Consider the following 25,173-nt stretch of genomic DNA (forward strand, 5'->3'; position numbering starts at 1 on the left):
CAATAAAGAAACAAATCCCTTTTTCAGTTCTGACCTTCCATAGCGTCTAGAGATCCACTTCCGGGTCCAGAGGCGGTGCATTCGAGATTTGGCCCAATAGAGGTCTCCATGGTAGAGGAGGCGGGATCAGACCCACCGACGCCGAGAGCGGCGGGCGCCCCTGGTGCCAGAAAAATGGCGGTCCTGGCACCTTTAATTGCTCTGGTGTATTCGGTCCCGCGACTTTCACGATGGCTAGCCCGACCTTACTACCTTCTGTCCGCCCTGCTCTCTGCTGCCTTCCTACTTGTGAGGAAACTGCCGCCGCTCTGCCACGGTCTCCCCACCCAACGCGAAGACGGCAACCCTTGTGACTTTGACTGGGTAAGCGCCCCCGGTCTTAGCACCCCGCGACCTTGACTGTCCCTGCCCCTGCGGGTGCATCTCCCAACCCCGGGATTTACCTTTCTGAGGTTCCTGGCCTGTAGCGGACTTACAGATTATTAGCGTGTAGGGTCTGACTGTTACAGCAAGTGTTACAGCAGGTGGTCCCTAGGACAAACCGAGCGGCACACGGAGAGTCGGAGAATCAAGGTTTATTCGTCACCAAATTCTGAGCCCCGTCTACCCGATTTTTCCCACTTTTATTAAGTTGGGGTGGTCTGAGAGGTGGGGTCTCAGGTGGCTAATGCCCGCTAGGTAATAGGTTAGTTGATGTGCCAGATAATAGGTTAGTATTATGTTGATGCACCAGGTAATAGGTTTAGTGTTATGCTGATGCGCCAGGTAATAGATTAGTTGATGGGCCAGGTAATAGGTTAGTGTTATGCTGATGTGGGTCTTCGGTGAGGGGTGGGGTATCAGGTGGCTGCTGTGCCAAGTAATAGATGGGGGTTTTCCTTATCATTACCGTCATGGAGTCTAAACCTTCATGTTTAAGATGGGAAAATAGGGAGCATGTTAGTCGTTGCCCGTGTACGACTGCCGAAGGTCTTCTGACTGTTGAGTTCAGGCTTTTTTCCATCTCACCGTTCATACTAGTCAGCAGCCCTGTTAAAACTCCACACACGTACAACGTTTTTCAGTGCTGTTCATTTTGTGACGCCTTCTGAGGAGCCAATGAGGTAGACAAGGCAAGTAGTAGTATTTCTGTTTTATTGAAGACGAAATTGATCTCGGCGTGGTAGGGCGACTTGCCCAAGGTCACACTAGTGAGTGCCTGAGACTTGAAACTATTCTTTTGGCCGTAGTACCTGCACACTGTGTCAGCCATTTCTTAATTCAGTAAACATTTCCACAGTGCACATTCTATGCTAGGCACTATGTTGGGTCCTGAGGATGCAAAAATGAATAAAACTTTGAGGCCTATTGAAAAGGAATTGTAAAAAATACATTGTAAAGAAATCTGTACCAAGCTCCTTGCTGTGCTTTCTTGGTAGGAGTGAAGGGACTGCTAAAAAAAATAAATAAGTTGAAGCTTTATGCCCTCTCCTATATAGCATGTAGAGGCCAAGGGAAAGCTTCCCCTTGCCATCTAAAGGTTCGCTGAAAAATCAACTGACAAAAGGCAGGTTTAATAGGAGAAAGGCATACAAATTTTGTTTTAACGTGCATAGCAGGAGAGCATCGCGGGAGAATGATTACCAAATAACCCAGTGGGGTACAGATGCTTATACACCCTTCTTCATAGGGGTAAGAGAAATGGGGATGATTTTAAGGGGGATAGTAAATGATTTTTAAGGGGATTCAATGGGCTTGGAGAGTATACAATGAATGGCCTGGGACAAAGTCTGTTGTGTTCACAAAATGGACAATGGTTTGTTGTGACAAAAGTCTGACCAGGTGTGTTAACAGGCTTCAAGTCTTTTTTTCCTGCAGTATGAGTTAAGATAATGAAAACTCGGGGAAAGGACCAGAAATAATTATTTGCTTCTTTGGCAGGTCTGGACATTAGGCAGATAAGGTACTATCAGAGTAAAACTTCTTCTAGTGTCTGCTGGCCCTCCAAGGGCCTTACTTTAAAATAATCAGCATACCAGGGTGCCATATTTGGGGGTGAAATTCTTTAGTGTCCTTCATTTCCTCTGAAACTTCTCTAGAAGTTTTGCACTCTATAAGCTGAATTGGTAGCTGTGGAGAGAGAAATTGGGTAGTAATCGAATGGCAAAGGATCCCATTAAATCATCTCTCATTTTGGAGGACAGACCAGTCCAGTTAAAACAGTTGTGTCTCATTTCAGTAGATGGCATTGTAGATGAGCGCTCCAAGCTAGGCTTCAATATATGATGTAGGCAAACAGATCTTTAATAAGAGGCATTTCTATGGAAACAAGAAAAACAAAGGTTGATGTTTGCAATAGTCTATAAACTAGTTTCTTTAGAGCCTGAAAGGCAGTCATTTGGTAAGATTTGTGATAATCTGACAGATTTTTGTAGAAAGTAGGTTGCATGTAAAGTTTGTTCAAATACAAGCTGTTGAGGTGATTTTTTTTTTTAAATCCAGTTGACTAGCTTCAGCTTGTAGGGCCTTAGGAAAAAGGCAATTCTAATTTTTAGTGATTCCAAGTCAGAAGGGTGGGTGAAAAATTGAAAATGTTAGTCTGGAGAGTGGACACTGGGTATAGAAAAAGGAAAAAAAAAATCTATGGACAGGGCTAGAATCTCATAACAGGTACACTATAGTTTTCTTCTGAACATAATTCTGAACATAATTTTTCTCTCTCCAGTCTCCCATTTCTACCAAAGATAAATCATAGTAAGACGAATTTATTTGCAAAATAAGTTTAGATTTTGCCCTGATTTTACATAAGTTTAGCAAGAATAGTGATTTATCATATAGGCTCTTTTTTTTTTTTTTTTTTTTTTTTTGAGACAGAGTCTCACTGTGTTGCCTGGGCTAGAGTGCCATGGCATCAGCCCAGCTCACAGCAACCTCAAACTCCTGGGCTTAAGCAATCCTCCTGCCTCAGCCTCCAGAGTAGCTGGGACTACAGGCATGCGCCACCATGCCCGGCTAATTTTTTCTATATATATTTTTAGTTGTCCATATAATTTCTTTCTATTTTTAGTGGAGATGAGGTCTCACTCTTGCTCATGCTGGTCTCGAACTCCTGACCTCGAGCGATCCTTCTGCCTTCGGCCTCCCAGAGTGTTAGGATTACGGATTATAGGCGTGAGCCACCATGCGCGGCCCATACAGGCTCTTTTAAGTTGGCTTTGCTGAAGCTTTGCATAAGGAATCTCAGATTAGACTTTTAAGAGCCTCTTGGGGTTAAGAAGCTAAGCCAAGCAGTTAACTCATCCTCAGATTGTGTCTATAATATCTGTACGAATTGGGTGAATTCCTCTCTTCTTGAGGTCCCCCAAATATCTTGAGGTTCCTGGGCTTGTCAGAAAGTAACATTATTTACTCACAGCAAAGCAACCATATGAACCATGAATTTAGGGCATGAGGCCAGTTTTTCCAAGGGCTTCTATTGGCTTTATAATGTCAACTTCAGTTCCTTAAAGCTGTCTGGTCATATCTAAAAATATGACATTCCAGTCAAAGCCGTGACAGAATAACCGGTGTCTTCAATTGTGTCCTATTATAAAAGAAAACAGATTCTTATTGAACTTACGCAAATGATTATATTGTCGTAAAATAAGAATACTTATGAATAGTTTTTGAATTCTGGAGGGATCAGGTAGAGAGAAAGGTAAATGTTTTAATTCTGTTTACAAAAGTATACTTTACCCAATTGCTGTAAGCTATAAATAGCTTGAAAGAAAGGTGTTTTTTTTTTTAAACTCTTGAAAACAAAATGAATCAGCAATGTTTCAAACAAAAAAAGAATAAATCATTTTAGTCCTTCATCAGTTCAGCCCCATGTAATTAAAACTTGTTTTGCTTGATGGTAAGTTAGCAATTTTATGAGTCCAGTTTTTGGTTTTGTTTTGTTTTTTTTTTAGAATTCTGGAAATTTTTGCCCAGTTCAATGATGTAATCTCAAAGTTATCAGAAACCTGTATTTGTCAGAATTCTTTCCATCCTTTCCATGAACCTCCTTGAAAACACAGCACTTTAGGATTTGCAGAGAGTTTCCAGAAAAGAAAGCATCAGAATATAGCAGTTAACTGTGTTCAACAAGACTCTAAATGGCCATGATTAAAGACGTAATTGACAGGGAAATTTGGTTATTTTCTCTGGCCTACAACAATTTAATATAGTAGACATAATTATGACTGATAACATATATCAAGACATAGCATATCTTTAGGAATCTCATACAGCTTTGGAACACATATTGATAAATATCCATACAAGTATAACTTGAAAGAAAAGGTTAAACATCATTTCTTATTTGACAACGTTTCCCATATCATTTAACATATCAAATAAGCCTAACGTGTCTCTCTTGAATTTTCATGGGCACTTTGGGAATGTCCAAAAGTTAGTTTGAGGTCAAAAAGAATTTAGCGTTTTGATTTTGGGAAGTTTGTCAAATATCTAAGGTTTAAAACACTTGATCAAAATAGAATCACAGGTCACTATAAAATAATAGTAGTTCATTTAGCCACTGGCCACTGGACTTGATCTGAAAATCACACCCCTCAGGTGGCACAGACCAATAGAGAGTGCTCCTATTTTTTCATAAGTCAAGCTCTCAGGGATATAAAACAAGATGAGAGGGGATCCTGGTGAGAACCGTAAAACTCACCAGACTGGGAAACTTGCTTGAACAATGGGCTAATGAGGACTTTAGGCACATGTTCTAATCTAGGGTACTCCTCTTTATGACAGACAAAACAGCACAGGAAGACAAAGGAAGAAACAAAGACTATTTGTAGGAGAAAAAGAATCATACGATATGCATATTCATACCAAAGTACACTAGAGTTACTATACCTGAAACTCGTCATACAAATGCTTTTCCCCTATTAATCTTAAATCTGGAAAGGATAAAGAGACAAACAGTGGTATTTGTCTCTTTGTCTCTACTTGTGTCTGTGCACATTGATAAATTTTGCCTTTTTTCCTATCAGTCGGTCTTTTGTAAATTCATTTTCTGCAAACCTGTATAGGGTTGGGGGTGAAGCTTTCCCTTCACCCTTACAAGCAACATCTACGTTCAGATGAAGGAGAATCGTCCAGAATTTGTCTTTTATCCAGCCCCCAAGATGAGTCTTGATCTGTACCAGGACCCACTCCCTTACTTTTTTCTTCCTTCCCTTATTCTTTTCTGCTTCCTCTATCCTTTCACATATGGTATTAATAATTAGCTCAAATGTAGCCATGCTATTTCAAAAGATCGTATTTTTATTTGGCATTCTATACCACTTCAGTGACAATGGGACCCAAAAATATAAGTAGAAAGTAATAAGGATTTTAATAAATGTAAGGGACCTTTTATAGAATTCATTTCTTTATATACTCTTATCTAAAAATATGCAAAATACTATAAGTTCTTATATTTTATTATTACTCTGATAGAATTTCTTTTAACTACTTAGGGTTAATAGCCAGTTTTCATTTTCTTGGAAAATTTATGGTTTACTGATTTACCTTGGTGATTGGGAAGTTAGGAAATAAGGTAAATAACATTAGCAGCAATAACAGATAAACCCTAAAATTTTAGTGACTTAACAAAATAAAAGTAACTCTTTTTTTTTCTTCTTCTCTTTTCGTGTTTTTTTTTTTTTCTCTTTTTTTGTTGGGACAGGGTCTCACTCTGTTGCCCAGGCTAGAGAGCAGTGGCATCATAGCTCTCTGCAACCTCAAACTCCCAGGCTTAAGCATTCCTTCTGCCTCAGTCTCCCAAGTAGCTGAGACTGCAGGTGCAAGCCACCACACTTGGCTAATTTTTAAAAATTTTTTGTATATGCCCAGGCTGGTCTCGAATTCCTGGCCTCAAATGATCCTCCCACCTCAGCCTCCCAAAGTGCTGGGATTACAGGTGTAAGCCACCATGTCTGACCTACCTATTTCTATTTTATTAAATAAAAGGAAGGAATCAAACATTTATTTTGCTTTCCATGTGTATATACCATCTTTCACAGTAAACAAATAATTGATAAAGGAATGTTTATTTCTTAATAGAAGAATTTGAGCTAATAAACAGAGAAGAAATGATAGGATTTAAAAATCAGTATTTAGCAACCCCCAATGAAATAATAAATCTAGGCAATGATCATTTGTGGGTGCTTAAACCATCAGATAAAAGGTTAATGTGTCTCCTGAAGTGATTCAGTAGGGAATACCTAGTACTACTGATGATGAATTTTTGTCAAAAATTTGGATTTCATTGTATTCACACCTCTTGATCTTTATACTTTACAAGAAATATGGAGATAGAGGATCATCCTTATCAGAACACACCACGAGTATGCAAGCAGCCAAATCCAGAAAGTGGGAAAGCTGACAGTGTGAAACTCAACATCTTCAACAGATAAATAACCTAGGGTAAAAAGGAAGAGTAGGTATCCATTAGAGACTAAAGAAAACTAAAGAAATACATGAACCAAGTGCAATATCTAGATCTTGCTTGGATCCTGATTTTAACAAACAGCTGCACAAAGACATTTTGGATCAAAGACAATTGGGATCATTTGAATAAGGACCAAGTATTACATGATAGTAAAGAATTACTGTTAATTGTGTTAAGTATGTATGTGATGTAGGAAAAAGCAAACTCAGTTCCTCTTACTATAATCTCACAACACAGAACACTTCCTGTGACCTCTGGTCATCAAGAAGTGTGTGAGGATTTCACCAACTAATCAGTTCTACAGCGGACACCAGCTGGATGTCCTCTAATTCAATTCAATTCTAATACTATCTACTTGGAGATGGCTTCAGATCCCAGAAGTTGAGGGCTTAGTCTCACAAGACTATCCCTACTTCAGATACCAATTGCAAGAAATAGATTATCATCTCTACTTCTGACTGATCAGGCATAAATTAGGGCTCCCACTACCCCCTCTTTGGGTTCTACTAATTTGCTAGAGTGACTCATAGAACTCAGGGAAATACTACTTAAATTTACCAGTTTATTATAAAGGATATTAGAAAGGATACAGATGAAGAGATACATAGGGCAGGGTTATGTGGAAAGGAGTGCAGAGCTTCCATGCCCTGTCTGTCTATGCCACCCTCTAGGAACAATCCTGAAGCTCCTGGAACCTCCAGGACTCCTAGAGTCCTTTTGGATTTTTATGGAAGCTTCATTATGTAGGTATGGTTGATTAAATCATTGACTGTTGATGAGCAGGTTAACTTTTGCCACTCTAATCATGCTGTGGTCTTTCCTGTGACCAACCCCCATCCTGAAGCTACCTAGGGGCTACCAGCCACAAGTCATCTCAGCATGTAAAAGACATTCTTACCACTCCAGAGATACCAAGGGTTTTGGAAGCTGTTTGTCAGGAAACTGGACAAAGACCATATACAGCCATGGACAGCTGAGGATAGTTCTGAGAAATATAGGTCCTTAGGCCTTAGAGTCATCGTGTGAGCATTACAGAGTGTACTTACAGAAACCTAGATGGCCAACTACACACCTAGGCTTTATGATATAGCCTATGGTGTAGCTTACAAACCTGTACAGCATGTTACTTTACTGAATACTGTAGGCAATTGTAACGCAATAGCACATATATGTATTTCTAAACAGAAAAGGTACAGTAAAACTACAGTATTATAATCTTAATGGGGCCACCATTGTATATGTGGTCTTTCCTTGACAGAAAAGTTGTTATGTAGCACGTGACTGTATATATTTCACAGTATAACAGTGTGATAATGGTATTATGGTTGTGTTTTAAAGAAAAAAAGCCCTGGCCAGGCGCTGTGGCTCACGCCTGTAATCCTAGCCCTCTGGGAGGCCGAGGCGGGTGGATCGCTCGAGGTTAGGAGTTCGAGACCAGCCTGAGCGAGACCCCTTCTCTACTAAAAATAGAAATAAATTATCTGGACAACTAAAAGTATATATAGAAAAAATTAGCTGGGCATGGTGACGCATGTCTATAGTCCCAGTTACTCGGGAGGCTGAGGCAGCAGGATCGCTTAAGCCCAGGAGTTTGAGGTTGCTGTGAGCTAGGCTGATGCCACGGCACTCTAGCCTGGGCAACAAAGTGAGACTCTGTCTCAAAAAAAAAAAAAAAAAAAGAAAAAGAAAAAGTCCTGCTGGGCATGGTGGGGCATGCCTGTAGTCCCAGTTACTTGGGAGGATAAGGTGGGAGGATCGCTTGATTGCAGGAATTTTGGGCTGTAGTACATTATGCCAGTCAGGGATGTGCACTAAGTTCAGCATCAATATGGTGCTGATCAGGAGTAGGATCACACCTGTGAGTAGCCACTGCACTGCAGCCCAGGCAGCATTGCAAGACCCCATCTCTTTAAAAGTTCTTATGTGTAAGAGATATACACTGAAGTGTTTACAGATGAAATTATATAGCTAGAATTTGTTTTAAGTTCCTCAGAAAAAAGGGACTCAAAATGAATACTGTTTTTTTTTCATTCAACACTTCCACCTGTATTTCATGAATAGAAAATATTTACTTTATCTTTTTCTGACTGAGTTTTATAAGTGAGTTAGGAAAAATGAGTTAGGATTAATAGAAAGTGCAATCTTTATTAATCCCTATTATTTTCCAAAGTTTCTTGAATGTTTTCTATGTTTATCTGATATTTTATTTTTATCATTTGAATTTCTGGTCAAGTGGGAGGTAGTGGGGGATCTGGTGGGTATGTACCATTTCACTGAAAATTTGTGCTAGGCCCACCCACCCTACTTCCACCACTGCTGGTGCCCACACGCTCAGTCCTGGGGACTGAGGGCTAGTACATTGCCACTACTGCCAACTCTGGTGCCACATGTACCACCCAAGAACCTAAGGAACTGCCTGCCTCGCCTGCCACTGTCACTGCCAGTGTCTAAGCATGCCACCTGAAGGCCTGAGGACTGGCTCTTCTGGGTACCCCACCACCACAATTGTTGCCCATTTATGTCATCAGGAGGCCCAAGGACTGGCCTTCCTGATCTGCCACTGTAACTACTAATATGCAAAGGCTGGTCCGTCTAGTGTTCCCATTCCTAGCAAAGCCTCACCACGGTCTCCACTATGAACCACAGCCTAAGACACTGAGGAACTTACAGATACCACTAAAGTTGACTGCAGCCAAAGAAATCCTACTGAGAATACACTATTGTGCCCACCCAGAATCAAAGCCATAGCATCCTACCCAACCAGCACTATAGATACACCTACAAGGAAAAGTGTCTCTATACAACATACTAAAACCTGTGGGAAATTGCAAAAACAGTGATAAGAGAAATTTATAGCAATAATGCCTATATCAAAAAAGTAGAAAGATTTCAGTCCTGCCGGATTAGATCTGAACTAAAAAAGAGGAAAAAAAAAAGTAGAAAGATTTCAAATAAACAATCTAAGGATGTGCTTCAAGGTACTAGAAAAGCAAACAAACCAAACACAAATTAGTGGAAGGAAAGAACAGAGCAGAACTAAATAGAGACTAAAATAAAAATATAAAATAGCAATGAAAAAATGAAAAGTTGGTCTTTTGAAAAGATAAATAAAATTGATATACCACAGAAATACAAAGGATCATTGGAGATTATTATGAACAAATATATGCTAGCAAATTGGAAAGACTAGAAGAAATGGATAAATTCCTGGGTACATATAACTGTTGGTTAATGTCGAAGCTGGGTAATAGGGATTCATTAACGTATCCTCTCTACTTTTGTGTATGTTTGAAATTTTCCATAATAAAAAGTCTTAAAACAACTAACAACCAAACAAAGGGACTCTTTGTATAGTCATTCTGGAATCCAGTCTCATTCTATCTTCAACTTATAGCCTTATGTCATCCCAACATCATCTAGCTGGATACTTGGCAAAAGGAAGTTGGAATGCAGGGGCACACTCTTTCTTAATTGCCTTTGCCCAGAAGTGGCAAGTCACTTCCACTCACATTCCATTCAGGAGCACTAGTCACAGTTCTACCTGGATGCAAGAAAACTGGTAGAGTCCCGCTACAGTATGCCCAAGAAGAAAAGGAAATAAGATTTGGAGTATAGATAGCCAGTCTTTGCTACAGACCCATTTTCTGTCTTTGGAGAATGTTCCTTTTGGTCCTACATTTGGTCTCCTGATTGACCACAGTCCCCTTTTTAAATTCATCTTTCCACAATGTTAAGTCCCAATTCTAACCTACCCAGTTTCATTCATGAAAATCCTTCCTAATTTCTGCTTCAGGTATATTTACTAAGGTCTGTCACATTCTGTCACCCCTGCTTTACATGTGTGTATCCAAATCTACTAATATTTTGTTGGAAATTGAGGCTAAAAACCTAGGTCCCTGACTTGTAGCTACAAATCGCAGTTGATTCGTTTGTCTGAAATGAGTTGGCCCTCTGTATTGTAAACAGAAGGGCATCTGTCTAAACTGTAGTCTCCCTCCCACTCCATGCTTTCTGTCAGATGATGCTTGTTTTTCTTCATTAGTCATTACTCTTTGAAATTATCTTGTTCGTGGCTTTGTCATGTTTATTGTCTGTCTCTCTTGCCACTTGGTGCTTACATTCTAGAAGGTGAGAAAGAGTTATAAGCCAACAGTCCTGAAAACGGCCTTTGAGAGCTCTGAAAGCCCACTTCAGCTGTCAAATTATATCAAAGGTGCATGGATTATCACTATGAATGTTGGGTGGAGAGGAATGACTAACTTAAGCAAAACTAAACAAATGAAATAGGCAGATATTGTATTAATGGATTATTATTGAGAAAGCTTCTCGAGAAAAGTTTTATTTTACCAGGGTCACACTGAGTTGATTGTAATAATATCTTTGGGGTTTATACCATATCATACTATTTACAACCCTTTTTTTAAATTCACTATCTCTTTTAGTCCTCACAATAGCATTTCAAAATAGATACTATTCAGGCCGGGAAACCAAAGCTCAGGGATAAGTGATTTGCTGAAGGACACCAGCTGGTTTGTGGCAGGGGTAGAACCTGAACCTAGGTCTTCTGGCTGGTGCTCATCCCAGTACACCTTAGCTGACTTCAGTTATTTTTTATTGTTACCATTCCCAGTTTGGATCTTGGTTTTTAATTTATATTTGGTTCCCTTACGCATCCAGATCAGCTCTATTCACGACATTCCTGTCACTTTGATTCTGTTCCAGAGAGAAGTGGAGATACTGATGTTTCTCAGTGCCATTGTGATGATGAAAAATCGCAGATCCAGTAAGTTTTGCCTGGTTGTCAGTCTCTCAGGGTGAGTTAGTTCTACTGCCCTCTGGAGGTGCTTTTCTTCATGTTATGAGAGGGGCATCATTTGGTGAACTGGTCCCACATTTCATGCCAAGGCTTAATTTGATCTTGTACTTCTGTCCTCTCCCCTCTCCCCTCTCTCCCATTTCAAAGTGCCCCAAGAGGGACAAAGAATAGGATTTAGGAATGTGCAGCCCAGCCTGACCTGTGACATCTCTGTGTTTCAGTCACCGTGGAACAACACATAGGCAACATCTTCATGTTTAGTAAAGTGGCCAACGCAATTCTTTTCTTCCGCCTGGACATTCGCATGGGCCTGCTTTATATCACACTCTGCATAGGTGAGGAGACTGCCTTTCTGCAGATTCTTTGTAAGACTATGTTGATGAAGACTTGATTTTGGGAACCAAGTTCCAATCCCAAACAGGTTTCTCCATACCCTTCTTCCTTATCTTGTACCTGATTAATTATGTGTGTAGCGCAGATGATAAGAATCTACAGAGAGACTGTATTTTAAGAGGAAGGGAATGTGTTAGTGGTCTACATATGTCCACAAGTGTGTATTCTTCGGTGGCTGGAATCCTTGAATTGCCTTGGAAGTAAATCTCCAGCAGAAGGTCTTATGTGTTTCCTCTGACATATTCTTTCTGTGTTTAGTGTTCCTGATGACTTGCAAACCGCCCCTGTATATGGGCCCTGAATACATCAAGTACTTCAATGATAAAACCATTGACGTGAGTGCTCTTCTTCCCTTCTGTTTCTTGGATCCTTGTTGGGTGATTTTGTAATTGTGCTTCCTACTCACTAGGAGGAACAACAGTGCTTTCCAATGGAAGTCAAAGGCACTGTGGTTTATAATGGGAGCTGAGGGGGAGGGGAAGCCAGGAAAAGCAATTAGATGCTAAGGTATGAACTTTCCCAGGAAACTGAGTGATCTAGCTCACTTTTCTTCCCTGTGTGTGGCAGGAGGAACTGGAGCGGGACAAGAGGGTCACTTGGATTGTGGAGTTCTTTGCCAATTGGTCTAATGACTGCCAATCATTTGCTCCTATCTATGCTGACCTCTCCCTCAAGTGAGTAGTGCAAAGGGAGGGATGATGGAAATTGAGATGCTTTGCATTCCCTCTCACAGTTTTTGGCCTTGATTTTTGCACATGACAACCAAAGGCATTTTCCCCTCCCATGTCAAGATATGTACATTTCTACTTCCCTTGATTCATTCTTTCTACTTTTGGTGTGGTAAATAATATATTCTTCTCAGGTACAACTGTACAGGGCTAAATTTTGGGAAGGTGGACGTTGGACGCTACACCGATGTTAGTACACGGTATGTAAAGATCTGGGCAGAGGGTCTGATCAGGGAATCACTTTGAGTGATGAATATAGGTGCATTTACAGAGTCCTTTTTGGGCCCTGTAGGTACAAAGTGAGCACATCACCCCTCACCAAGCAACTCCCTACCCTGATCCTGTTCCAAGGTGGCAAAGAAGTAATGCGGCGACCACAGATTGACAAAAAAGGACGAGCTGTCTCTTGGACCTTCTCTGAGGTACCTGAAAGGATGGGCATGTGGTTTGGAGGAGGGTGTGGAACAGTGAATAGGCTTTGGAGCCCATCCTTGGTTTGATTCATAGCTCTGCCACTTGCGCACTAGCTTTGAGAGACCTCATTTATTCACTTAGCAAATTTATATTATATGCCAGACCTTCTAGTATTGGGGAACAATTTTTAGTTCAGCCTCAGTCTCTAAGGCCGCTGTACATGTAGTCTGTAGGCATTAGGTTCCTCATCGGTAAATTGGAGACAGTAACACTTGGCTCACAGGATTGTTCTGCAGACTACGTTACATAATGTAGGTATAATTCTTGGCACAGTGATTGGAACTTCATGGGCACTTAAATATTAATTGACTTTTCTGGGTACCTAAAAAAGAGGAATGCTAGGTTAGGGCAGGTTTCTGTCCTTTGCTTTCTCCCTTCTTTCCTAGACTTTGTCTAAATAGTTCTTACTTCCTAGGCTCTGAACTCTCCTTCCCACCCCAGATCCTGATGTGTGCATCTCTTTTGTACAGGAGAACGTGATCCGAGAATTCAACCTGAATGAGCTATACCAGCGGGCCAAGAAGCTATCAAAGGCTGGAGACAGTATCCCCGAGGAGCAGCCTGTGGCCCCAACCCCCACCACAGTGCCAGATGGGGAAAACAAGAAGGACAAATAGGACCCCCGCCTTGTCAGTGCTTCCTCTCTTGTCAATTCCAGGCTCCTTTGAGGCCTTGCTTCTTCTAAAACCACCAGCCTGAAGCCTTGGCCTTGTATTTATATTTTCCTTGTTTCGCTGTTCCTGGGTGGGGCTAGGTACTGCTTCTGATTTTAAAACAGCATCCAGGGAATTGTTAGGCACCCCACAGGAAGGGCTGCCCTGCTGTGGCCAACTGTTTTGCTGGAGGAAGGGAGAGATCTCATATGATGGAGAAGGAAATGGTTTCCCTTCAAACTTGGGTCAGTGTGTTAACTGCTATCAACCACTTAGACGTCTCTGCCATTCTGTGGTTTCATTATTCCTCTTAGTGGACCTGCACAGCCTAGTTAGACCTAGGTTAAAAAACCTGAGGTAAGATGCTGGGGTATAGAATGCTAAGAATTTTCCTTCAAGGACCCTTGCTTCCTTAGGCCCTTCTTGCTTGGTTTATGGCCTTCATTAAAAGTATAAGCCTAACTTTGTCACTGGTCCTAAGGAGAAACCTCTAACTTCAGAGTTTTTATCATTGAAGACAGTATTGGACAATCCCCCTATTTTGTGGGGATTTAGAGGAAGGGGAATAGAGGCTTGAGATGTTCCTTTGTGTGTTGTCACCTAGAGGAGAAAGCCCCTGGACTGGATTGGGGTTTCACCCTCCTATCTATTCCCTACACCCAGTTGATGGTTTTCCATAATAAAGAGACTGGGATTTCCTTTTGATTGTGCCTTAGTGTGTTTCTCCTGTGTATAAAGCCAGAGGCACTTTGGGAGGTGGAGGCAGGATTGCTTGAGGTCAGGAGTTCCAGACCAGCCTGAGCATTGTAGGGAGAAGAAAAAAAATTACCTGGGACTACAGGTGTAGTGGTGCCGGTCTGGCCTGTAGTCTCAGCTACTCGAGAGGCTGAGGCAGGAGCATGGCTTGAGCCCAGGAGTTAGAGGATGCAGTGAGCTATGATAAGCCACTAACTCTAGCCCTGTGGTCCCCAGTGCCCAGGCAGCCTGCAGAGTACCAATCCTTGGCCTGTTAGGAACTGGGCTGCACAGCAGGAGGTGAGCAGTGGGTGGGTGAGCAAGGGAAGCTTCATCTGTATTTACAGCTGTTCCCCATCACTCACACCACCGCCTGAGCTTCACCTCCTGTGAGTTCAGCGGTGGCATTCCATTCTCATAGGAGCTCAAACCCTACTGTTAAACTGTGCACATGAGGGATCTGGGTTGAGTGCTCCTTGTGAGAACCTAATATGATGATATGAGCTGGAGTTGAAGCAGTGATGCTAGCGCTGGGGAACGGCTGCAAATACAGATTATCCTTAGCAGAGAGGTTTGACGCACAATAAATATAATGTGCCTGAATCATCACTAAACCATCCCCCTATCTCCAGTCCGTGGAAAAATTGTCTTCCATGAAACTGATCTCTGGTGCCAAAAAGGTTGGGGACCACTGCTCTAGCCTAGGCAACAGAGTGAGACCCTATCTCAAAAAAAAAAAAAATGCAACTGCAGAGGAATTGCTCATTTTCTTTCTTAGTGTCAAAGGTCAACCTATTTCGTTTCACCAAATGCCCCGGCATTGATACCCAGGATTAGCAAGTGGGGTGAATCTCGCCTCCGTAATCCTGGAGTACGGACTGCACGGAGTTAGGTTGTAGATTTAGTTGGGCATGAGTTCGTGGATCCCAGGGAGTAGGGTTTGCGGGGAGGGTTGTGGTGCGCTATTTAGCGCGACGCGTAGGTACAGAAAAGCCTGCGGGTGAAGCGAGGTTTGCTTTCAGACCTACCTAGTCCCCCCCCCCCCCCCCGGATGGTTTAGTCCGGCGCTCCCCCTCCCTGCGCGCAGAATGGTAGTGCCCGAAGGGCCCTCCTCCAGGCCACGTGGGCGTTGCGGACCGTGTTTTCCGCTCGTTGGGGAGAGGTTTCCGCTTTAGGATCGGAGAGTCTATCCTGAGGTTGCCGTTGCTCAGTTCCTGCTCCGTGGTCACGTCTCCACCTATTCCCCCGTCTCCCACATCCCAGGTCGGCTCTGCTCCCAGCCGGGCTCTAGTCGCCATGGCTCCCCGCGGGAGGAAGAGGAAGGCCGAGGCTTCGGTGGTCGAGACGGCCGAGAAGCGGGAGAAGCTGGAGAACGGTGGGGAGGGAGTGGAGGAGGCGACCGTCGTGATCGAGCATTGGTGAGGGGCCTGGATAGTCACAGGGGAGTGGGGACAATGGTGTCGCAGGCCAGGGGCTCCAGTCTCTATTCTCCCCCCCCCTCTAGCACTAGCTGACGCGTCTATGGGCGCAACGCCGCGGCCCTGAGCCAGGCGCTGCGCCTGGAGGCCCCGGGGCTTCCAGTGAAGGTGAACCCTGCCAAGCCCCGGAGGGGCAGCTTCGAGGTGACGCTGCAGCGCCCGGACGGCAGCAGTGAGTGGGGACCAGGTCTGGGGAAGAGGGGCATGGGAACCAAAGAGAGGAAGCGCTGGAACCGCGGCCACCTGATTTTGGAGAGGAGCTTGTGGATTCCAAAGTAACTTCGCTTTATTCGGTGCTTTCCCAGGTGCGGAGCTCTGGACTGGGATTAAGAAGGGGCCTCCACGCAAACTCAAATTTCCTGAGCCTCAAGCGGTGGTGGAAGAGTTGAAGAAGTACCTTTCGTAGGGAGTTTTGGGCAGAAGTCCTCATGCTGAGGTTTGAAATGGGGCGTGGGGAGGTGAGGGTAGAGGGCAGTGTTCAGGAAGGGAGGGGATTCATCTTGGTTTGGCTGCTTGGAAAGCAGCCCTTACTGCTGTTACAGCTCATTTCACGGTATCTAAAAAAATGTACCATTGCCCATCTTGTATGCTCTTTACCAACTCCATCTTAAATTGTCTTTGAGCTAAGTTGTAGAATATTCGTAGTAATGTAAGTAATTCTTTATAGACATGCAATTCGTGTTCTTTGGAGATATTGTTGCCCTGAGGGTATGGACGAGTTTTGCATTTGTTTGAAAATTTATTTGCCTTTCTTGATGGCTCATTTTAATTTTTGAACCAGTTCTAAATTCTCTTAATTCACTTATTGAGTGAAACAAAGTCTTTGGCACGTGTTTTTGTATTTGTATGGATTAGTGATTTTCTTCTTTATTGACTGTCTTTCATGTTGGTTCATGTATGCTTACTCTACACTCTTGTTTTTGTTCTTAGTGTGTTTCTGTTAATAGTGCCATGGCATAACACTGCACTACAGTACTGTTACTCCTGGTTACAAGGATTTGACCTTGTCTTTGCTTCATACAGTGCTTTAGCATGCTGTTCTGCACTTGTATATTGAGTGAGATTTGGGGGAGGGATGCAATCCTTCAGCACCCGTGATTGTGAGTTGGGTGTGGGGCAGGAATGTCTTCCTCTATCCTTGATTGCCTGGATCCTTTCTCTAACCTCCTTTCCCCTCTTTTTTGCAGCTTTCTGTCCCTGGTGATGTTGGAGCATTTATGACGGGACATGGCCAAACTTCAGTCATGTGCCTGAAGCCATGGTTTCTTCCCCTCCAGAAATGATGGTTCAGTTGTGAGGCAACCCTCTTTTAAGGCATTGGAAAAGTTACTGGATTTGGTTTGTTTTTAATAAAAGTTGAAATAAACTGTTTGAGTAACAGAGTAAAACATATATGTTAAGAGACGGATGAAGCCAGGTTTATGTGGTCGGTGGTCCTTGTATTTTTTATAGCCCAAGGTGGCCATTTGACTTGGTAAACCATGTGAAATATTTGTGAAAACTATAGGAGTAAATCATTTATTTTTTTAGAAAACAACTCTATCTTTTCAACTCACTTCTTGGAAGTGATGATGGAAGTGCATCTTCCTGGACCCTGCAGAGGTTTTAGCTAGACTTTACATACTGGCAACGAATAAGCCCCACACACATTAGGTACCTGACAACATTTCATCACTCCCACCCACTTAGTGTTCTGCCCATCACTGCTTCATACCTTCTTCTGGAACATTTTCTCTTACAGAGAACCCCACCACAGAAGGTGTTTTCAGCTTTTCCTGAATTAGCAGTGACTAGAGGTCTCATGACCTGAGAGGCCTGGCCTTGGCTATTACCTATGACTCACTAGAATTGGGGATCACACGGTTTATTGTTTCACTTGTCACTAACTGGAAAATAGATTACAAAGAAATAAGATGGTTCAAGTTCATAATTTTCTACCCATGGTACTCCTTAACTTCTTCCTGATTCCCAAGGCCTGGGGAAGGGAGGAAAGGACCTACAAATAGCCAAGGGTACACCTGCCTCTTGTGCTAAGAGGAGAGAGCATGTGCTAGCTTCTCTGCCAATAAGCCTTTTGGTAGCCAACACTTCCCACCTGCCCAGGGCCCCGAACCCCCTCCACTACGTTAGTATATCTACCTCTGTTTCTGACTCTGAGGAAGGGTCAGGCCATACAGAAGGAATACTAGTGGGCACTAGTTTCTCCTCTGTTGTCCAGTCTACCACATCAATCTCTTCCTCTTCAGAGCTGACGGGAAGTGGGCCCAGTAGCTCAGAGTTACCAAAGACCTCCTTGCCTGCCTCTGTAGCAGGGTATAATACCTCATCCATAGTTAGGGACACTTCCAGCCCAGTCTCCACCCAGTTTGAGCAGGGAGGCGAGAGGTCCTCATAAGACCTTTGGGGAGGGTCAAGGGAGTCAATGTGGAGAAGTTTGTCTCCCTGACCATCCAGTGGCTGGGAGCTGGTAATTTCAAGGTCTGGAGTCCAAGAGCCTCCCACTGAAAGCACCTCTCCTTCACTCATCTCAGAAGGCGTGACAAGCGGGCTAAGGGGCTCAGCTGGCTCTTTGTTCTCAGAGTGCATGACAAGGGGGCTAAGGGGCTCAATTGGCTCTTTGTTCTCATCAACAGGTTCCTTTTCCAATCCCGTGAGCTGCCTGGGCCAGAATTCCAGGTCTGGCAAACACCATTCTTCCCCTTCAATCCAGTTCTTTCCTGTTTCTGTCAGGTGGTAGCTAGAGGTTCTGCAGCCCTCAGCCTCAGGACTCTCCAGAGACCCTATAGGTGGCTCAATGTCTGAACCACAGAGCATGAAGTCCAGGATCTCTTCCAGCTCACTGGTGGCAGCAGCACTTGTGATTCGGTACTCCTCAGCTTCACAGGGCTGCCCCAGTAGGGCTGTGTCAAAGGCATAGGGCTCTCTGCAGTCAATATCCAACACAGGTTCCTTCCCTACCAGCTCTGGACTGGACCCAAACTTGGACTTTACCACTGGGTGGTCTGGGGAGTGGCTAGCAGAAAGCAGAATATCTTGTAGCCTCGAGCACACAGGGGAGTCCTGACACAGTTCTATTCTAGCAGATGACACTTCCTGCTCTTTAACTGAGGATGACTGAGTCCCTGAAGGCTCTTCTAAGTCTCCTCCAGGTTCTGGGATCTGGGGGCTATCCTGAGAGTTTTTGAGGGGAGGCTCTTGTACCACCTCCCAGCAGGTCCCGTTGACAATTTTGCGAAGTTTCACTCTCCCAACCTGCCCCTCTTCTGCAGAGTCTGAGTTAGGTGCCCTGACTTCAGGGCTCCGCTTCTTGTTCCCACCTGTCTTCCCAAGACCACATGGGCTTGGGGTGCTTTGTAGAGGACTAGCTCTCCCTGGTTTCTGCTTGTCCTCTGGTGCTTCTTTATTTATACTCCTCTGCCGCCAAAGACGCCGGCCAGGGGCTGCAGGTACTGAGCTGGGTCCACTTAAAATGTTGGAAGGATTCGCTGCACAGATATCAGGCGATGGCTTTGAGCGACTTAGCCTGATCTTTCTGGGTAACAGTCGCTCATCCACAGAGGGGTACAAGCTGGGTGGAGAAAGCACTGTAGAACCAACAGCAGGGTCATTCTTGTTCTCCTTAGGCCCCTGACTGTGGCTTGAAGAGCTTTTTTCTTGTGGAGTTGGGCAGGTTCTGGCCTTCCTCTTGAGCAGAAGAGTACCAGATAAGTTCTCTGCAGTCTGTCGATTATTTTTTTCCTGGGACCCCTCCTCCTTCCCAGAGGACTTCAATCTCACTGCCCCAAGAGGACAGGGAGTCTGGGTGGTAGGCAGTGGAGTTCGAGGGCGGCGGTTTGGTACCACCACTCTGGCAGAGATTGGTGCAGCAGTTGGTGGTTGTAAGCACTCCCGATTCAATCTTCGGCCCTGTGGGGCCTTCACCAACTTCCCACCCTCTAGCTGAAGAGATTCTAGCTCAGATACACGGAGCTGACGGGCAGCAGAAAGCACATCCTGGGCTTCCTCTCGAGATACTTCCATCTCTGAGGTATACAGGAAGTCCACCAGCTTTCTAAGTGTCCTGATCTTCAGGCCCCCCAGCTCCAGCACCACCTTCCGACCCTGAGCTGGCCTCTCCCGTTCTAGGCGCTCTGTGAAAAAGGGGCTGCAGGCTGACAGGACGCAGCAGTGGGCTGGGACTGCTTCACCTGGAGAGGAATCCAAACACTTTTGTTATCTCATGTAGACAGGCATGTTCATGGGCTAAACATAGACATTACCTACCCAAATGTACTGCGCCTTATTTATTTTTATTTATTTATATTTACTTACATATTTATTTTTAGAGACAGGATCTCTCTCTGACGCCCAGGCTGGTGTGTATAGATCACTGTAACCTCAAACTCCTGGGCTCAAGTGATCCTCCCACCCTGGCCTCCCAACGTTTTGGGATTACAGGCGTGAGCCGCCATGCCCCAGCCCTGCCCATTCTTATTTTCCTTTTATGGAACTTCAAGTAAAAGGAGAGATTTGTTCCTCATGCCTGCCTGGAACCTTCTGCCATTACCTTTGCCTAGCTAACTCGTTTCTTTATCCTCATAATCTAGCTTAGACGTCACTTCCTTAAGAAAGCCTTCCTTCATCCCGCCACAAGTCTGCGTTAGTGCTTCTGAGCCCAGAGAGGTACTCAGTAGCTATCATAGCACTTACCTATCTGTATTGTAATTGTCCATCTCCTTCACTAGACCGTAAATTCTGAGGATAGGGACAATGTCTGTCTTGCTCACTGAGGTATATTCAGTGCTTGACACAAAGTAGAGAATCAAATACTTGATGAATAAATTTTATTGATTCAAGAGAGTTCAAAAAATTTTATAGAAGCAGCTTGTGCTCTGACAGAAAGAGCTTGAGCTTTGGAGGTGGACAATCGGTTCAGTTCTCTGCTGAGCTCTAGCCACTGCCTACCAGGCAGTGGTCTGTTCTGAGGCACCTTCTCATTATATGGGCACTTCCCAGGCAATCTCACTGAGTCTCTCCCATAGTTTCAATTACCAAAGGCTTGCTGCTGACTCCCAGATCCATACTTCTGCCTAGATATCTTTCCTGAGACAGTAAACATGCCACAGCCTACATGTCTACATGTATGCCTCACAACCACTTCCAATGCAACTTTTCCAGAAAATGAACTCATCATTCCCTACCCTCCAAAGCCTCCCCTGTTTTCTGCTTCAAAATAAGGTATCATCCTACATAATGAGTGCGATGTACATTGTCTGGGGAATGGACACGCTTGAAGCTCTGACTTGGGGGTGGGCATGGGCAATATACATAACCTAAACTTTTGTACCCCCATAATATGCTGAAAAAAAAATAAGGTATCACATTCACCTGGTTGTCCAAGCCTGAAAACTAGAAATCATCGTTGATTCTTCTCTCCCTTACCTACCACATCCAGTCAAATGTCAAGTTGTTTTAAAGCTAATATTTTTGAGTCCTTATTATGTGTCTTATTGATCTTAGGGTTTTACCAGTATTAATTCATTTAATCTTCACTGCAACCCTGAAAATAGCTACTATTATTATAGATGAGTAAATTGAGACATAGTTAAATAATATACCTACATTACATAGTAAGTTAGGAGGGATAAGATTTGAACCTGGAGAGTCTGGCTACAGAGTCTATGCTCTTAACTACTTCAGGAAGTTTTGTAAATTCTCTTCAATAGTTTATTCATTTCTCTCTATTCTCAATGCCTTAGTTCAGGCCACCATCTCCTGTCTCCTGGATTACAAAACAGCCTCCTATCTGGGCTCAATAACGATCCAGTAGTTCTTAATGCATCCTGAGTGCTGTTTCTAAAACAGGTATCTGATCATGACCTCCTGCTTAAAACTGTTCAATATGTTTCCCAGTGTCCTGTGAACAAGACCTCCTACTTTATTTATTTTTTTGAGACACAGTCTCACTCTGTTGTCCTGAGTAGAGCGTGACGGCATCACCTAAGCCCACAGCAACCTCAAACTCTCGGGCTCAAGCGATCCTCCTGCCTCAGCCTCCCGAGTAGCTGGAACTACAGGTGCACGCCATGACACCCAGCTAATTTTTTCTATTTTTAGTAGAGAGAGGGGGTCTTGCTCTTGCTCAGGCTGGTCTTGAACTCCTTACCTTAAGCAATACTCCTGCCTCGGCCTTCTAGAGAGCTAGTATTACAGGCGTGAGCCACCATGCCTGGCCAAAGACCTACTTTCTTTGCATGATACTTCAGACCTAACATGATTGCTGATTTTTCTATTCTTCTCTGGCCAGCACACCTCTTATGGTCTGTGCTCTAGCCATAATGAACAATTTACAAAGCCCTGGTCACATCTCTGAACCTCTGCACATGCTGTTCTCTCCACCTGGAAAAATCTTTCTCTACTTCCTCCTATTTCTGTTTGTCCTTCAGATCTCACCTAAGGGGTTATTTCCTCCAAGAAAAGTTCCCTAACCCTTGTTCCCCAGCTTCCCCAAGTCTGTGAAGGATGCTCCTTTTTTATGCTAAGTCAGCCTACACTTACCCAGTTATATTTTTAATATACTGAACACACTGGACATTTGAATGTCTCCCCCTTACAAGATTTCCTTAAGAGCAGGGATTTTATCTTGATAAATACTGTATGCCCAAGCTAGCACAATGTTTAGCATACAGAAGGCAACTGATACTTTTTTGTTTATTTTGAATTAAAGAATCAATCTCATCTCCTCACTAGGAGAACCAACAGGCAAGGAACTTAACTGTAAGCTTCAATTCACTAATCTGTAGAATTGGAACCATATAACCATTACTTATTTTGCAAAGCTGTTACAATCAAATAAGATACTATATGTACTTCGCAAATTGTAGAGTGCTACACAATGTTGGTTGTCATAATCTTTTTTTATAAACCAAGAAACTGAGCCCCAGAGACATGAAGTTCCTTGCCCTATTTGACACTCACTAAGTAACAAAGCTAGGAAACTCTGGGCCTCTGATTCCTAATCTTGGGCCTTTTACATTATACCAGGGTCTACTTCATCCTGATTTAACATTTCCAGTGTGAAGGGAAGGGGTGGAAATAAGCTATACATCTTTAGTTCTAATAGCAAACAACAAAAATCATCAATATGAGATAAAGAAAATCAGTAGCTTGGCAAGAAAATGTGAAAATAAGTGTCATCTAAAACACATTGTGGTTAGTATATTAAAAGCACTGTTCTAAGTACTTAACATATGTTAACTCAATCTTCTTGATCATCCCATTAGAATATTAATCATGGGTTTTTTTTGTTTGTTTTTTTTCTCTTTCGAGATAGGGTCTTGCTCTGTCATCCAGGCTACAGTGCCGTGGCATCACCCTACTCACAGCAACCTCAAACTTTTGGGCTTAAGCGATCCTCCTGCCTCAGCCTCCCAAGTAGCTGGGACTACAGACGCATGCTACCATGCCCGGCTAATTTTTTTCTTTTTTTTTTCTATTTTTTTAGTTCATCTACCTCCAACAAATTTTTTCTATTTTTAATCACTCAGGTAACTTTTTCTATTTTTAGTAGAGACAGGGTCTTGCTCTCGCTCAGGGTGGTCTCGAACTCCCCACCTCAAGCGATCCTCCTGCCTCAGCCTCCCAGAATGCTAGGATTACAGGTATCAGCCACCATGCCTGGCCAGAATATTATCCGTGTTTTATAAAATTTCTGTGCTTACAATATTTTACAATTAGTTTCATTTTTTAAAAGAAAGAAGCATAGTCACAATTTCACCTTTGAAAAGTTAGTAACTGTCCTAGAAACAAATAGCTCTTTATCAAACAGTTCCCAGTGGTCAAAGGCAGTAACATTTTCCTGGTTTTGTCCTTCACCCCCTGGCCCTAAACGCATTTTATCACTCTACGATGAGTTTTCAGTTGAGTTCCTGCCAGTCTCTTACCTTCTGCCTGCAGAAGGACATCACAGAACACACCACTCTGCTGCTGGTGATGAAGTTGCAGAAAAGCTAACCGGAGGAACCGGGGGTTCCTGTATAGGATTTTGGGACTGGCAGGAGAGCACATGTTGGTAGTCTCTTAACAAACCTAGGTTTCACGGATCAGATTCCTGTAGGTGAGATAATACATTTCAGAGGTACAGTTATAACTAATTTGTTTTTTTGTCTTTGAAATGGCAGGGAAATTTTGAAAGTGAGAGATAATAGTATGAGTTGAGGAAACAGCAGCCTAGAAATCGTGCCAAGGGTATCTCAAGAAAGAAAATCATCATAGTGGTTACATGTGGGAGCTCAGAGATAAGCCTAGGCTTGAATCTCAGCTCTGTTGATTAGCCTAGCTATATAATCTCATGCAGGTGACTTAACTTCTCTGAGTATTTTCCTCATCCATGAAATGGGAATGATGTACTTACCTCATAGGGCTGTTCTGAAGATTAAATGAGTCAATGCAGGTAAAATTGCTTAGCACAGTGACTACCTAGCACAAAATAATTAACAGCCCTCAAATGGTAGCTATTATTATTATTACTATCCTCCTTCAACCATCCTCGTTCACATTACCACTGAGACTCAACTGCTACAGTGCTGACTACTCATATTCTTTCTGAGCACCACATCCCAGTTCCATGGGTATAATTTTCAATTTTACATTTTGAAAAAAACAGACTTCGTATAAAATTATCTTTGTTTTCTCTGAGTTCACTCTATCACACTAACCAGCAGAGGGTGCACAATAAAGAGGAGAAGCCTCGGATCTGGTGGGAAGGTCTCTCACAGAAATAAGGAAGACATTTCCACCCTGGGCTCTGATGTACTTGACCAAAGTGAGCCTGACTGACCCTGGAAGTTGGCAAAGAATGTGGCCTCTAAGTTTATCTGTCTGCTTAATTACCCGGCTAACAATGGAACAAGGATAGTTAAACATTCTACCCCTCCCCAAACAAACTGGATATTCTGACTTCAGGCTTACTACGTGTCCAGCTTTTTTGCACTGAGACCCCCACACTCACTGCACAGCTGTGTTCCTTTCCTGCCATGCAGTTTTCTGTCAGGTGGCACTGAGGGTCCAAACAGTTCACGTCAAAACTATCAGGAAAGAAAAGAGCGGAAAGGGAAATTTAAAAAAAGGCAGGCTCAATTCCGATCCCAGCCAGAGAGACGTGGATGGAGAATGGCAGCTGTTGCAAGGGCCCTGGGGAAGCTTCCCAATCCACCAGCGCCTGGCCTTGCCCCCAGACCCAACCTGGAATAACTCTGCAGTAGGGTTTGCTCCTGTTGTCCTCTCTATGCTTGGATCCTCTGTCCAGGCTGCCTTGCTTCCTCCCAATGTCCTGCCTCACGACGAGAGGTTAAGCAAAGCAGCGCAGGTGGCCCAACGGCCTGGCCTGAGCGGTTGCCCTCCCTGTCCAGGACCAAGGGGATCGCGGTTGGCGGAGAAAGCGCGGCTTCGGGGAAGGCCCCTGCAAAGCTGG

At 43.5% G+C, this 25,173-nt stretch overlaps 3 protein-coding genes across 3 annotated transcripts; 2 read left to right on the forward strand and 1 right to left on the reverse strand.

The window, feature by feature from the left end:
• Positions 1–48: 48 nt before the first annotated feature.
• TMX2 (thioredoxin related transmembrane protein 2) lies at positions 49–14,214 on the forward strand. Its single transcript, XM_045558095.1, has 8 exons — positions 49–363; positions 11,168–11,228; positions 11,483–11,596; positions 11,913–11,989; positions 12,222–12,328; positions 12,517–12,582; positions 12,675–12,804; positions 13,327–14,214. The coding sequence occupies exons 1-8, from the start codon at positions 109–111 to the stop codon at positions 13,471–13,473; spliced, it is 957 nt and encodes a 318-aa protein (XP_045414051.1). The 5' UTR covers positions 49–108; the 3' UTR covers positions 13,474–14,214.
• Positions 14,215–15,332: 1,118 nt separating this feature from the next.
• Positions 15,333–17,088, forward strand: SELENOH (selenoprotein H). Its single transcript, XM_045558097.1, has 4 exons — positions 15,333–15,662; positions 15,749–15,894; positions 16,028–16,158; positions 16,910–17,088. Exons 1-3 carry the CDS (start codon positions 15,541–15,543, stop codon positions 16,126–16,128), a joined length of 369 nt encoding a protein of 122 aa, XP_045414053.1. The 5' UTR covers positions 15,333–15,540; the 3' UTR covers positions 16,129–16,158; positions 16,910–17,088.
• Positions 17,089–17,505: 417 nt separating this feature from the next.
• On the reverse strand, positions 17,506–23,835 carry BTBD18 (BTB domain containing 18). The gene is made up of 2 exons (XM_045558098.1): positions 23,645–23,835; positions 17,506–19,909 (listed from the first exon to the last, which is right to left on the reverse strand). The coding sequence occupies exons 1-2, from the start codon at positions 23,766–23,768 to the stop codon at positions 17,844–17,846; spliced, it is 2,190 nt and encodes a 729-aa protein (XP_045414054.1). The 5' UTR covers positions 23,769–23,835; the 3' UTR covers positions 17,506–17,843.
• Between the last annotated feature and the right edge of the window lie 1,338 nt (positions 23,836–25,173).

This window comes from Lemur catta, chromosome 7 (genome assembly GCF_020740605.2).
Source record: "Lemur catta isolate mLemCat1 chromosome 7, mLemCat1.pri, whole genome shotgun sequence".
Lineage (NCBI taxonomy): Eukaryota > Metazoa > Chordata > Mammalia > Primates > Lemuridae > Lemur > Lemur catta.